The sequence below is a fragment of the Vombatus ursinus genome, unplaced genomic scaffold (assembly GCF_900497805.2).
Source record: "Vombatus ursinus unplaced genomic scaffold, bare-nosed wombat genome assembly UNPS02014158.1, whole genome shotgun sequence".
NCBI classification, from domain to species: domain Eukaryota; kingdom Metazoa; phylum Chordata; class Mammalia; order Diprotodontia; family Vombatidae; genus Vombatus; species Vombatus ursinus.
Window position 1 is genome coordinate 2,500,100 of NW_020953936.1, and position 15,257 is coordinate 2,515,356.

Consider the following 15,257-nt stretch of genomic DNA (forward strand, 5'->3'; position numbering starts at 1 on the left):
CCATTATAGTGAGGTCACTCAAAGCCTTGTGGATCTGGTTTTAATAACAGCAACAACAATAACAGCTGACGCAGATATTGGTTCAAGAATTACAGAGCTCTACATCTTTGACTAAGCTTGAGATTGCCAAAAACTGCTTCAAGGATTGAGCGTTCAGATTTGGGGAGACTCTCACAGCAGAGCACGGTCATGGGCACCCGCCAGAAACCTTCATTGTCTATGAATTGACCATTCTTGCCATAGCAGAGCCTTGAGCAAAAACATTAAACTTTTGCTGGTATCTAAACCTGACTGAGAAGCAAAATAAGATGAGAACTGAGTGCTTTATCTTTTAAATGAATTTTTAAATTTTATATTAACCTGGTTGAGATATTTGAATCATGAGATCATAGACCTGATTGAGGTCTCAAGAGGTCACTTGATTTAGGGAGGTCCATAAAATAGGCGTGCTATTGTTTAAAATTCTTCAAGGGTGATTAGAAGCCCTGTTGATGTGTTCTAGTATTTAATCATCTTTGTTGTCATTAAATTCCTCTAGGGCCAACCCAAATTTTCATTGCCATCTTTTAAGTCCATTTCCTATTGTTGAACCCTCTGTGTAAATAAATAACCTCTCTGGAGGATAAGTGAAACCTTCATATATATTGGAAAAGAGTTATTATTACCCCTTGCTAACTTCTTTTTTAAGAAAAAAATGTCAATTACCTCATACTTTGTAGGGAAAAAACTCAACATTTGCCTCCAGGTCTTTGTGCCAGCTTTAGGAGGGTTTAGTGGTCCAACTGAAACAGATTAGGGACACAAATTTTCTTCTTCCCAGATTAGTCAGATATATATTACATGATTTAGGAAAAATCATTTCGTTTCTCTGAATGTTTCTCTCAAAGATAAAAGAATTGTTGACACCTAACTGATCTAGAAACCCTTTTAATCACAATTTTCAATTTCCTTCTTTTCCTATCTTTTTACTTTATTTATTTATTTATTTTTTGGTAAGACAATCAGGATTAAGTAATTTGCTCAGGGTCACACAGCTAGTGAGGGTCAAGTGATTCCAAGGCCAGAGCTCTATCTGCTGCGCCACCTAGCTGCCATAACAATTTTTTTCTTTGCTTTTTGGTGAGGCAATTGGGGTTAAGTGACTTACCCATGGTCACATAGCTAGTAAGTGTCAACTTTTCCTGTCCTTTTAAAGATTAAAATTTGCCCAAAGAGAGACCACTCTGGATTTCTCTACCCTTCTTTCCCTCCTGATTGAAATAGATGGGACAAAAATAGATAGTGAAAAAGCCAGAGGACAAAATGTAATGGATGGGAAAAGAAAGAAGGGATGTGTACATTCCATACATTACCATAATAATATTTATATAATGCTTTAAGGTTTGCAAAGTGCATTACAAATATTATCTCATTTGATCCTCACAACCTTGAGAGGCCGGTGCTATTAAAATCCTCATTTTACAGGTGAGGAAAGTGAGGCAGAGGTTAAGTGACTTGCCCAGGGTCACACAGCTAATAAGTGAGGCTGGATTTGAAATCAGGTCTTCCTGACTCAGACCTAGCTCTCTATCCGCTGTACCACCTAGATGCCTCTAACCATAGATAAGAAAGAAAAAGCACGGCACGTGGCTAGAGCTGAAGATTAAGATTAGAAAGATGAATATCTGGGCTTGTACGATCTCAGTCTGGATCCACACCTACCTTGTACATGACAGGACTGAACCACACTGGCATGAAGACAAGGTTGCACAGCCGTGTTGTGGCACAGTGCTGATCCACACAAACCAGCAGCGCCACATCTCCAAGCTTCCCGTGGCCCATGATCTCCACAGGCACATTCAGGATAATTTCGCCCTGCTCCTCATAGATGCCTGGGAACAGCACAATCTTATCATAAATGTTGGCTGAGGTCAAGGCACTGCCAAGGTTGTCAAACTCACAACCGGGCCCAACATAGAGAATCCGCCGGTCCTTTCTCCTTCGGAAGAGGTAAAAACAGTTAGAAGACTCCAATTCCTGGGCATTTTTGGTCCACGTCTTAGCAGCCAAGTAGTGTTGTTTGAAGGCTTCTCTCCAAGACCGAGGCTCCACATCAGGTTGGTTGGGCCAGTTGGGGTGCCGGCACTCGATGCACCTCAGGCACAGCTGGCGCCACCTGGTGCTGTCCAGGCTGAGAATGAGTTCATTCCAGGCTTTGCACACTAGGCTACAGCGGCCAAGGTCAGGAAGTCGCATGTAGGCTAAGATCAGGCGCCACAGCTCCAGTGGAAGGCCACTCACCTCCATAGTCACCTGGGAGATAGGGAGCACATACAAAGGTTAAACATAAAACAAGACCATCAATTTTTAGGTCAAGAGTTCATTTTTCCTTTTAACTTTATTTGAGGTCTATTTGACCTAAGAATACAAAGAAAGCCCAAATTCCATTCTCAATTTATATAACTTAGAGGAAGTATAATAATAATTATTATTATTCCTATTAACATTTATAACATACTAGGCTCTGTGCTAAGCATTTTACAGACATCACCTCGTCTGATCCTCACAACAACCCTGAAAGCAGGTGCTATTCTTATCTCCATTTTACAGATGAATAAAATGAGACAGTAATTTAAGTGACTTTCTGAGGATCACACAGCTAGTGTCTGATACTGAATTTGAACTCAGGTCTTCCTACTCCAGGCCCAGTGCTCTATCCACTATGCCAACCAGCTGCCTGGGTCAGCTCCTGGGTCTCCTCTGACATCAGGGCCACAATTATCTCGAGAAACTATGTCCAGAAAGTTCTACGGTATGTTCAGGTAAAAGGAGCTGCCTAAATAAAAATCATCTTTATTCAGAATAATTACTATTATTTATTTAATTTGTATTTTCTTACAATTGTCCACAATAATTTTTTCCATGTGCTCTATTCCTCTTTCAACAAAGACAAATTGCATTGGGGTTCCCTTTCCAAAAGGCCTGATTGAATTGTTTCTCCCAAACATCAAATATTCAGATTCTGGATTCAATCCTGGATTCCCAAGCAATAGTGACCACCATAAAATTGCCAGTTCCCTTAACACAAATAATCTGAGATCATCTCTTGGGGACATGTCTATCTTTCATCAATCCCAATCTCTTCCCTCTGCCAGACAAAGAAATGTGCTGGTGGGAACACAATTTTAAAAGCATGGTGTGTGTGTGTGTGTGTGTGTGTGTGTGTGCGTGTTTTCAAGATATCTAAAAATGGGGAAAGTACCAAATGAATCATGGATCATATAACTGCCCCCCAAAAGCTGATTGAGATCAATAACTAATGATCTAAGTATCTACTTTCTTAATTCTGTAATGCCTTTATGAGATTTATATACATTCTATCAAAAGTATCCTTCATGAAATATGAAAAGGAAATTGTTGGGATTTTTTACAAATTATTTTCTTCTTATCTATCCCATTTCTCCTGAACTCTAATACCATACCATCAACTACTTATTGGACATCTTCAACCGCACATTCCAAAGGTATCTCAAACTCAATATGTCCAAAACATAGCTCATTATTTCCTTCTTCCTGTCCCCATCACCAAACCTTCCCATCTTCCTCACTTTCCTATTTTTGTGAAGGGTTCTACTAACCTTTGATCACCCAGGTTCACAATCTCAGTCATCCTTGACACTTTCCTCTCATACATCCATTCAGTTGCTGGTTCTTTTTTATTCTACCTCCACCATACTTCTCACATCTGTCCCCTTCTCTCAACTTAGACAACTACTACCCTGGCTCAGGCCTTCATTCCTTTGCCTCAATTATTGCAATAGCCTTTGAATGTATCTCCTTGCATCCAGTCACCCCCTTCCCCAAGCCACACAGTTGTCAGATTGTCATTCCTAAAGTGACAGCACCACTCTCCAGGGCTGCTTCTTGCCCCTAGGATAAAAGGCAAAGTCATCGGCCTTTCATATTCTTGTTCCAGACTATCTGTCTAGTCTTATTTCATATTGTATTGAATAAATGAAAAAGCATTTGTTAATCAATGGTTATGTGCCACACACCAGGGATAAAATCAAAACAGATCCTGTCTTCAAAATGTTTACATTATAATAGAGGGAACATATATAGGGAACAGTGGCCAATTGGGAAATCAAAGAGATGAAGAGAGGAGCAGCAGGGGAGATGATTGACCTACCCTTTCCAGCAGCAATGACAGTATTAATTTAGGATCATAGCATCATAAATTTAGAGGTGAAAGGGATGTTGCCAGTCATCTAGTCTAATCTTCTCATTTTACAGTTGAGGAAATGGAGGCTTAGAGAGAGTAAAAAGTAAATCAGGTGTAATTAGCTGGTACTGGATTAAAAAAACCTCAGATTCTAAACCCAGCACTCTGCCCCCTGGGAACCTAGGCTCTGACAGGTCAACTTTAGCCTTACCTTGCCCAAATCTCCAGACTTTTCCAAAGCACCAAAAGTGGCCACTTATCCCCTTTTCTCCTGCTTCTGGTTCCCATGTTTTGCTTACCTGCATTTGTATCCCCAGCACTTAACATAATAAATGCTTTATCAAGATAAGCATCAAGCTTTACCATTCAAAATAGGAGAGGGAAGAGAAGTAGATGGCAAGAAGATGGTCCAAGTAGACCCCTGGGAAGAAAAGTATGGTCTGGGGCCACGTGACATAGTCACCAATCTGGATAGTATGGGAAACCAAGTCAGGAAACCTACAAATGACAAGGTCAAGTCCTCCAGGGTATAGTCTCTGAAGATCTGGAGGGTGCACAGGGCAGAGGTGGCTGTCATATTGCTGGAGTGAAATGTTTCTGCCAAACTGCTCTATTTACCATCCCTTGTATGCCATATTCTTTCTCTCATCTCCTTGCATTGCACAGGCTATCTCCCATGCTTAGAATGCACATCCTCCTCACCTCTGTCCCTTACAATCTCTGGCTTCCTTCAAACCTCAGCTCAAGTGAAAACTCCTGCAGGAAGCCTGCCGTGATTCTCTCCTCCCATGCTGTCGGTGCCCTCCTTAAAGAAATTACTTGATGTATTTCTTTTGTTTTTGATTTTCTGTGTAGTGTGTGTGTGTGTGTGTGTGTGTGTGTGTGTGTGTGTGTGTGTATGATTTCCCCTCAATGGAGTGTAAACTACTTGAGTACAGGGACTGTTTTATGTTTGTCTTTGTAACCTCAGAACTTAGTTCAGTACCTGGCATATACTAATTGTTTGGTAAATGTTGAATATTTCATAGCAGATCATATTCTCCCCATAACACAATTTTCTGAAAGATGCAAAGAATATAAGATCTCCCTGAGCTTAGTGGTTTTTTTTTTAAAGGCATCTGACTTCCACAGTTTGATGGATCTATGGTGTCACTGAAGTGGTTATTTCTTCTAATGGTATAGACCACAATACATCCATATCTTCAAGTGTGACTACTCCTGTTCATGTCCTCTCATATATTCCCCATAGGGGATCTACCCAATGTACCAGAAGTCTTCCTTTAAATCTCTGAGCAAAATGCAACTTTAAAGTTTCTTCTCCAACAAAATGTCTCTGGTGCATATGTAACAATTACACAAGACTGCTTGGTGGATTAAATCCTAGCAATGACTTTGTTCAATAATCTTCTTATTATAAATATCAAGCATTGCATAAAAGAGGGAGATGTCTGTTCAAAGTTGACCACTACTGTCATGGAGTGTGTCCAAAACAGAGTCCAAATGAAAGAGTCATTCTCATTAGAAGATAAAGTCTTCTAGATACCCTTGCTTGGGGATGACAGTGTGCTATTGAATTAAGCTTCAGAATACTACTGAGCACCCTCAATAAGATTCATGGCCATTTATAAGAGATAAGATGGACAAATCACATAAAAAACAATGGATGAAGAATGTCTATTTTTCAGGCTATGAAAAATAGTACGATGAATACCCATTAAGTTAGCATATTAGTACATGTTTTTGATATGTATTATAGATATATAATAAGATGGACTTAGGAACATTTGGGAAATTGATTGATGATTTCAATGATTCAAAGCTGCTCTATGTCACATACATAGAAAATGTTTTAATACCAGTGATATTCTTCTGATGAAAATACATTGCTATAAACAATAAAACATAATTATTTTCAAAGAATAAAAACTGCAAGTGATCTAAAGGACAATGAAGTAATGTATAGTGGACATAAGTAGGCCATGGCATATTACCAATGATGATTGTGTGCAAAAAAAAAAATCCGAGAAAAATATAATCGAGAAAATGTGTGATCAGAAAAGTAGGTGGCTTGGTCATATAGAGAAAGTGAGGAATAAAAAGATGGACAGTCTAAATGGTAAAAGGGCCCCATCATGGCTAATCCCCTATAAAGGATTTATGGAAGAATATAGACAAGAATAACAAATGATAAAAAGATGTGATTGGGTTGTAAGTTATACAGAGAGAGAATCCATGTGGATGAGATCATAGATCCATTCAGTAATAAAGTAAGCAATCCTTTGGGATTAGGGAAAATATAAAATCTGGAACATATTAGTTACACTGAGCTGAATGAAAAAATGGCTCTCACACCCAAAAATGAGAATGGGTTGCTATAAAATACAGCTAAAGTTTGCTAATTTTGACTACCTAGAGGGTCAGCCAGTCTCCACTGCTGTAAATTCTGAATTATTAAATATTTTTATGAAAATACAGTTATAGGATAGTATGATCATAGATTTAGAGTTGGAAAGGACCCCAGTTCAATATACCCATTTTATAGATGAGAAAACTGAGGTCCAAAAGTGAAGTGATTTACCCGATGCCATGCAGGTAATAAGTGGCAAAACCAGGCTTTCAATTCAGATCGTCTGACTCTAAACCCAGATATCTTTCACTACACCACAATAAAGAAAAGTTCAGGAGAATATAGTGGAAAGGGAGGGCAGAGGTGTCTAGTGACTAGGGGAAGGTTCCAGCTGAATTCACTACATGTAAGAGGAAAGGGAAGGTGATGGCAGCAGCAATGGCCTTAGGAACTAGTAATGAACTTCCTTTCTACTTATCCTCTCTCAAGTTGATCTCAGGTTGATCAAGCAAGCAACAAAAATTTCTTAAGCACCTAAGTCATTTAGGCATTGTGCTAGGCACTAAGGAAACAAATGCCAAAGTGAGAGAGTAGTTCTCCTCAGGGTATTTATAGTCTGCAGCAGCTCTCCAAGTGTGGTCCATGGATGAGTCCCTGAGACCCTTTCAGGGGTCTGATAGGTCAAAACTATTTTCATAAAAACATTAAGGTGTTATTTCTCTATCAAAATAGTCTTCCCTTTTCTAACTACAAATCTGTGTGAGGCTAGATTTTCTTCATATACAGCAAACGAAACAATATATTGCTACAAATTGAATGTAGAAGCAGACACGAAAATTTGGTTGTCTTTTATTGAGCCAACCATTAAAGAGATTTGCAAAAAATATGTAAAATAATGCCACTCTTCTCACTATTTTTTATTTTTGAAAATATAGTTTTTTTATTAAAATGTTATTTATATAAACATTTAATGTATTTGTTATTGTTTTAAATGAATTAATAAACATTTTAAAAGTTATTAGTTTTCATTTCTAATACAGTAAATATCAATAGACATAACCTAAATAACAAAATTTCTTTGTGGTCTTCAATTTTTAAGAGTATAAAGAGGTCCTGTGACCAAAAAGCTTGAGAACTGCTATTCTACTGTACCCTACTTGATATGGATCTCCAAGCCAGGTGGCTCATTTGGCAGAAGGAACGTTCCATCCATGAGAACCTGAGGAAGTGGCATCCCAGGTCTCGCAAAGGGAATTTCTGGTTAAGCAGCTGGTCCCAGGAGGGTCTGAGAACTGAAGTGGGGGACGCTAGTGGGGGGGTGAGCCAAGGATTGCACCCTCACCTGAGATATTGGCATCGGGGGCACAAGCCCTGTCATTATTTGTTAGTTCTAGCTCTGGATGCGAACTGAACTAATCCTTGCCTTGATTAACCTTGACAGGAGCAAGTACAAGATGAAGATTGTGAGAAATGATACAAGGCAGCTTCAGAGAACTGGTGGTGAAATGTGAATTCTGTATCTGCAGAAAGGTGGCAAACTAAAGATGAGGAATAAAACATATGCTATCAGACATGGCAAATGTATTGCTTTGTCCCGTTTAATTGTAGTTCTTTGTTATAAGGAAGTGGGGGGAAGGGGAGACATTGGGAAGTACCAGTTTTTATTACTTTACCTTGACCCAGTGTTTTAGATAAGAGACTGTCAAAATACTAGTCATAGCCAAGAAGGATGCCTTTTGTCTAGACCTGTGATTTAATCAGTGTGGGGAATTCCCTGGTATGCAAAACTCCTTTACTGGTGTAGATTAGCAACTCATCTGTAACTAATCGTCTTAAAGAAGTGCCTGGGAAAACAACATGTTGACCATTTAAATCACTAGCTCCTGGTCACAGAGCCAGCATGATTCCAGCCCAGGTCCTCCTGACTCGAAGGGTTGTGCTCTACCAGTTATGCCATGCTGCTTTTTATCAGGAAGAATATTGGAAACCAAATTTAAGATGGCATCCTGAGTACTGTGTGTATGGTCCAGGGTTGCGACCTTTTGACTAAGTTCAAGTTTTACAGAACAAATCCTTTTATCAAGGGGATTTGTTCTGTGAAGTTTGGATTCAGTCAAAGGGCCGCACTTGAGGACCTAGAGGGCCACGTGTGGCCTTGAGGCTGCAGGTTCCCTGCCCCTGGAGTCTGTCAGTCTGCAAGGAAGACAATTGAGCCAGAGAAGGTCCAAAGAAAAAGAAATAAAACAAAAAAGGGGGTAGGAGAGTAGGGACTGTAATATGAGACTGAAAAAAATGGCAACTTCAGTTGGAAAAGATGGTGGTTAAGGGGCAGCAAGGTGGCACAGTGGATAGAGCAACAGCCCTGGGGTCAGGAGGACCTGAGTTCAAATCCGGTCTCAGACACATAACACTTACTAGCTGTGTGACTCTGGGAGAGTCACTAAACCCCAACAGTTTTTCTAAAAAGTATTATATGTTCACATTGTTTTATAAATAACATTTAAGTAAAAGTAAACATATTTATTACAAGGTGATATATATCTCTGAGCTATAACATATCAAATTTAAAGTATTTCTAGCTTTGAAAAACTATTTTAAAAGATTTTTCAAAAATAATTTAACAAAAAATTTTCTTTTAACTTTAATGCTAATCTGTCAAAAATCTATTACACAGCATCAAAACATAGCCTTTGAGCACTTAGAAAATTATGGTAATCACCAAAAGTCAACATAGGTTCACTACAGAAATTATGCCATATTTACCTCATTTGTTAAAAATAGTGACTATGTTGGTAAAACAAAGGATGAAATAGGAAATGTATTTTGATTTCATTTGACAAAATCTCCCATTATGTCTTTGTGGATAAAAGAGTACCTTGCAGAGAGTAGGTACTCCTTTAAAAATAAATAAATACTTGAACAGTACTGTTAAGTGGATTCACAGTTAGTCTAACAATACCTAAAGAATAATGATTTTTTTTTGTTAATCTGTGGAAAGATCTCTAGTAGAGAGCCGTATGACTCTGTCCTTGGTCCTGCCCTTTTCAATGGCTTAAATGAAGATGCAGTAGGCATGGCTATGAAACCTACAGATGACAGACAAAGCCAGGATGCATAGCTAATATAATGTATGATAAAACTCAGGTTCAAAATAATCGAGTCCAAATCACCAAGATGAAATGTTAAAAAAAAAAAAAGGTCCTACCTCCACAAAGTCCTACTATCATGCTTCACTGTGATGTGGAGGTGACCACACATCCTTGGAAGTCATATGAGTGAGCACGAGTTAGCTCTAGCAAATTCTACCAACCTGAAAAAGTTATGAGTACGGACCTAGCAATGGACTGCTGTCCCAAAAGCAGCTTGGCTAAATTCAAAGAAGCTCATCATCAGGAGATGATGCCTTTTTTTGACCATGTAATCCACGTAACTAGAGTTGTTATCTGTACTGGTAGAAGGAGCAGCCATACAGATCTTTTTAAGCACTGAGGTAAAGTACAAAGGTTCTGCATTTAATTTAAAAAAAAAAAAAACAGTGGTATAGGCTGGGGATTTGATTGAGCAGCAGAGCATGTCAAGATCTGATGATTATAGCTGGCCACAAACAAACCAGCAGCACAATTAAAAAAAAAAAAGGCAAACAGTCTCAGACTGCTTTAAGTGAAACATGGCCAGAGAGCAGAAAGAAACAGTTTTTCTGCACTCAACATTGGTGGGCACCACATTTTAAGAGGGGCGTTGACAATAATATCATTTAATTTCTCCTTCTATACAGTTGATAATTTATCCAGGAGGGTAACCACACAACGAAGGCTTTAGAAACTGTCATACGAGGTACAATCGAAGTATCTGGAGATGTTTATTCTGAAGAAAAGATGACTGAAGGGAGACAGGTGTCTTCACATATGTGAAGGGCTACCATATGACAAAGAGAAATGACTGGAGACAGCGTGGCACAATAGAAAGAGCACTAAATTTGGGGTCAAAAGCCAATATTCAAAACTTGACTTTTACTTTCAACCTGGGTAAACTTGGACAAGATATATAATTTCTATGAGCCGTAGTTTCCTCATTTATAAACTGAGGAAGCCCTTTCCACCTCTAAAGATTTACTCTCTCTAGTCAGCAGAAAGAGGGCCCAATGGGCAGAATTCTGTGAAAATTGTGGGTTCAAAATAAAGAACCTTCTTACAATTGGAGCTGTCCAACAACCTTACTCACTGCTTCAAGAGGCAGTGATTTCCACATCATTAAGTGTCCAGGGAGAGGCAGGATGATCACCCACCAGGGATTTCTGCATTAGGTAGAAGGCTAATCTAGGAAAGAGGTTCTTAACCTTTTTTTGTGTCATGGACCCCTTTGGCAGTCTGGTGAAGCCTGTGGACTCCTTCTCAGGATACATAAAATAAACCAATTATGCCAAAACAAGATATCAAAATATATTAAAACAAAACAAAACAAAGTTCATAGACCTCAACTTAACAAATCCTGCTCTAAAAGAACTCTAAGGTACCTTCCAATGTGAAGATTTTATGAAATAGTAAAAAATATTATTTTTAAACAAAAAAGGAAAAAAATCAAGTCTGGTTCTGCTATGGCATAATTTATTTCCTGGAAGATCCTATAAAGCAGGAAAATAAGGGCCATTATAGTGTTCAAAACTGTCACCCTAAACCAGGGGGCTGGGGATCTGAGATGATGGAGGAAGACACAAACAGTAGCTAAAACTATTAAGTTTTTATTAAAGACTAATAAATCTCCATGAATATTAGAGAAAGAGGGCAGCAGATTATGATGTCAGCTGTATTAGTGTACTCACTGAAAAGCTAGAGTATTCTCTTCTACTCCCCAGTAGAGAATTACTGAAAGTCATCAAACAATTCAACAATAAATGTCTATTAAGTGCCAAGAATTTCCTTTGTGTGACTATGGATATTTGTTACAAAGATTTTATTTTTTCTCTTTTTTCCAGTGGGGGAAGGAGAGGCTATAAATGCTCAAAAATTGAAAAAAAAATTTTCATTAAAAAGTAAATACAAAGTAACTTCAGGAAGGAGAGAGCAAACACTAATAACTGGGGGGGGGGGGGGATCAGAAAAGGTTTTACATAGGAAGTAACACCTAAGCTAAGAATTTTAAGAAGCGTAGAAAGAAGTGTAGTATATTGGAGGCATGGGAGAGATGACTGTGAAAGGCATAGAGAAGGGGTGATGGAACATGGCATTTCATGGGACAATTTCACTGGAACCTAAAGGGCTTTCATAAAAGGAAAGTTAACAGGACTAGAAGAAGAAATAAGTGGACATACAGAATAGTGATGGTTTTAATACTCCATTATTAACATGTGATAAACCTAGTAAAAAGATTAACAAAGAAAGCATAGATACGAACAGTTCATTTAATAAGCTGGAGGCAACTGTATAGAAGGAGAAATTAAATGATAGAAGCAGGAAATGAACTTTTTCACAGGCAAATGAAAATCTTACAAAAATAATCACATACGTAGCCATAAAGAAGCCCTGGATAAATTGAAAAAGGCAGAAATATTACATACTCTATTTTAAAACCACCATGCACTAAAAATAGAAATAAATAACATGAATAAATGGTACAAGGCTCTATGAAACTAAAAATAATCTATTAAACAATCATTGTTGTTGAATAATAAACAAAAGAAGAAATTAGAAAAATGACAACAGGATATTTACAAGAAAACACTAATATCACTTTAAAAAAAAACCTATGGGATACATATGAAGCTGTTTTTAGAGGCACACTTAATAGCACTGACTATTCTAACTTAAAAGAAGATTTTAAAAAGGCCAAATGAATTAAATTTATACCTAAAGACATCAGAAAAAGGAAAAAATAAATTAGAAAATGTAGACAATAAAGGTGAGAATAGAAATAGGATAGAAAATGAATAAATAACTTCACTAATACATATCTAAGGCTGAGGGATTTTTTAAATGCTAATAACATCATCACATCCACTAACAAATTTAATCCAAAATCATCTCCTTTTGGACGTTTTCTCTTCTCTAGGCATGCATGATGCTGCTCCCTCCAGTTCTCCACTCCTTCTCAGTCTCTTCTGCTGGATCTTTCTGTGGGTTTGCCCCAAGGTTCTGTGCTGGGACTTTTCCCCCTCATCAGTTCTCATTGGTTCGAGTATTATTTTTATGCAGGTGATTCCTAGATCTATATATCTATTGCTAAACTCTTTCATGAGTTTCAGTCCACCATCACCAACTGAATTTTAGACATCTCAAAATGGATGTCCCACAAGCATATAAAACAATGTGTCCAAAACGGAACTTGTTATCTTTTCTCCAAAACCCTCCCTCTTCTCAACTTTCCTCTTCCTGTCTAAGACACCACCATCCTCCTAGTCACTTAAACTCTCCTCATTCACACTCACTTTGAATGTCCAATCTATTGGCAAGGCCTGTTGTTTCTATTTTTACAGACTCTCTCCTACTCATCATCTTTCTCCTCACACAGCTGCCACTTTTGAGCAGGCCTAACCACCAACGTTCTAGACTATTACAATAGCCTTCTAATTAGTCCTCCACTCTCAAGTCTGTCCCTACTCTAATCCATTCTCTACTCAGATGTCAAAGCAATCTTCCTAAAGTGCAGATCTGACCATGTGATCCACCCACTCAATAAATTCCAGTGGTTCCCTTTCACCTCCAGGATCAAACATAAACTCCTCTGTTTGACATTTAAAGCTCTTCATAATGTACTTTACAATTGAACTACGCTGGTCTACACACGCTCAACTCTCCATCTTGTGACTGGTTCTTTGCACTGACTGTCCTGAGGGCTGGAATGCTTTCCTTCCTCACTTCTGTCTCTTAGCCTCTTAGCCTCCCTGGATTCCTTCGAGACTAAGCTCAAATCCTCCCTTCTGAAGGAGGCTTTCCCAGAGGCCTCTGGCTTCTAGTTCTTTTCCCCTAAGATCATCTTCCATTTACATTGTATATATCTTGCCTATGCACAGTTGTTTGCATTGTCTCCGACATTTGAAAGTGAACTACTTGATGGCAGAACTGTTTTTGCCTTTCTCTGCACCCCTAGTGTCCGTCACAAGGTACACATTTTTAATAAATGCTTATTGATTAACTGACTGACTTAGTTACATCAAGACCATAAGAATGGTTTGAGTTTAGGAAAAAAAGACTGAAAACTTGAGACCAATGATTTCTTACCAACCAACAACTGTTAATTCTAGAGCCTTTGTATATTATTTAAACACTGAGTGAATACTAAACCTGAAAGCATAGATATGATCACTTGGTCACATGGGTCGTATTTGATAAATTCTGAGATTATCCGCTGGAACTAAATTCCAAGTATAAAAGGTAAAAAATTCACTAATATAATTCATTCAAAAATTAAACATTTCTTAAGCATTTATATATGTAAGGAAAACTGGCCCTGCCCACTAAGAGCTTAATCTTACACATTCTACTGGGAAGATAAAAAATACACATGGATGAGTAGAGAGCACTTGCAACTGAAGATCAGGAAAGGCTTCAATTAGGCAGTAGCCCGTGAGCTGAGTTCGGAAGGAAGCCAGGCATTCTAAGGAGGTGGGGAGACATGTCAGTCTCAGAAAAGCATGGATATAAGATATGGAACACTGAGTAAAATGAACAGAAAGGAGGCTAGCTGGGTAGAACACAAGAGTGTGTGAACGTGAATCATATGATATGAGTCTGAAAATCCAGCCTAGAATGGCTTTAAATGTCAGGTTGAGAAGAGGCAATAGAGATCCACTAAAGATTTTTGGGTAGGAGAGTGTCCTAGTCAAATTCATTTTAAGAATATTAATTTGGTTCCTGTGTTGACAATGGATTGGAGAGGGGAGAGACTAGAGGCAGTGAGACTAATTATGAGGCTCTGTAAAAGTCCAGGTGAGATGTGATAAGGGACTGAATTAGGGTGATAGGCACAGAAAGGGAGCAGATACAAAAGATATTAGTGAAGTACAACAATCACGATTTCGCAAGTAATTTAGATACGGGAGAGTGAGGGAAAGGGAAGAATCGAGAATGACTGGGGTTTCACTAGGTTGGATTTTGCCAGCCAGAGACGGCACAGTGCCAGTGGCACTGTCCTACTACGAGCTTCACTTGCATTTCCTGCCGGAGGATGTGGATTCCCTACTCCAACGGGATCAGAAAACTTAGTGACTCTAATGTTGTGGAAGGATTTGGGAGGGAGTAAAAGAGATCTGTGAAGCACAGGGAATGAAACTGCTAATACAAAAAAAAAAAAAAAGTTTCTTCCTTTTCCATATTGTCCATGGATTATGGCAAGCACAGATTCAGAATGAAGATTTATAAGAAATGATAATAGGCCAAAAGAAGGGAGGTATCACCTTTGGGAATTCAAGCTTAGTTCCTTAGAGAACTCTCTACTATTGAGGGAGTAGAAAAAGTTGGAGTTTTGCAATGAAGTACTGTACCATAATATAACTGCTCAACTTACTTAAGGTATGCAAAGGTAGCTGGTACTATTCAATGCCTACTAATCCAAAGCTATTAAAAATAATAACTAGCATTTATATACCACTTTAAAGCTAACAAAGCTCTCCACATGTTATTTCATTTGATCATCATAATAATTACAATAACAGCTAACATTTACATAGCGTCTACCATGTTCCAGGCATTGTGCTATGTGCTTTACAATTATTAT

The 15,257-nt window shown here is 38.3% G+C and overlaps 1 protein-coding gene across 3 annotated transcripts in view; it reads right to left on the bottom strand.

Annotated features, from left to right (window-relative positions):
• FBXO10 (F-box protein 10) overlaps window positions 1-15,257 on the bottom strand; it is a 97,369-nt gene that overhangs the window by 63,800 nt on the left and 18,312 nt on the right. For all 3 annotated transcript variants that reach the window (XM_027859081.1, XM_027859080.1, XM_027859079.1), the window contains exon 3: window positions 1,702-2,292. In XM_027859081.1, coding sequence (XP_027714882.1) covers window positions 1,702-2,286 — 585 coding nt within the window. In that variant the 5' untranslated portion in view covers window positions 2,287-2,292. The remainder of the gene's footprint in view (window positions 1-1,701; window positions 2,293-15,257) is intronic.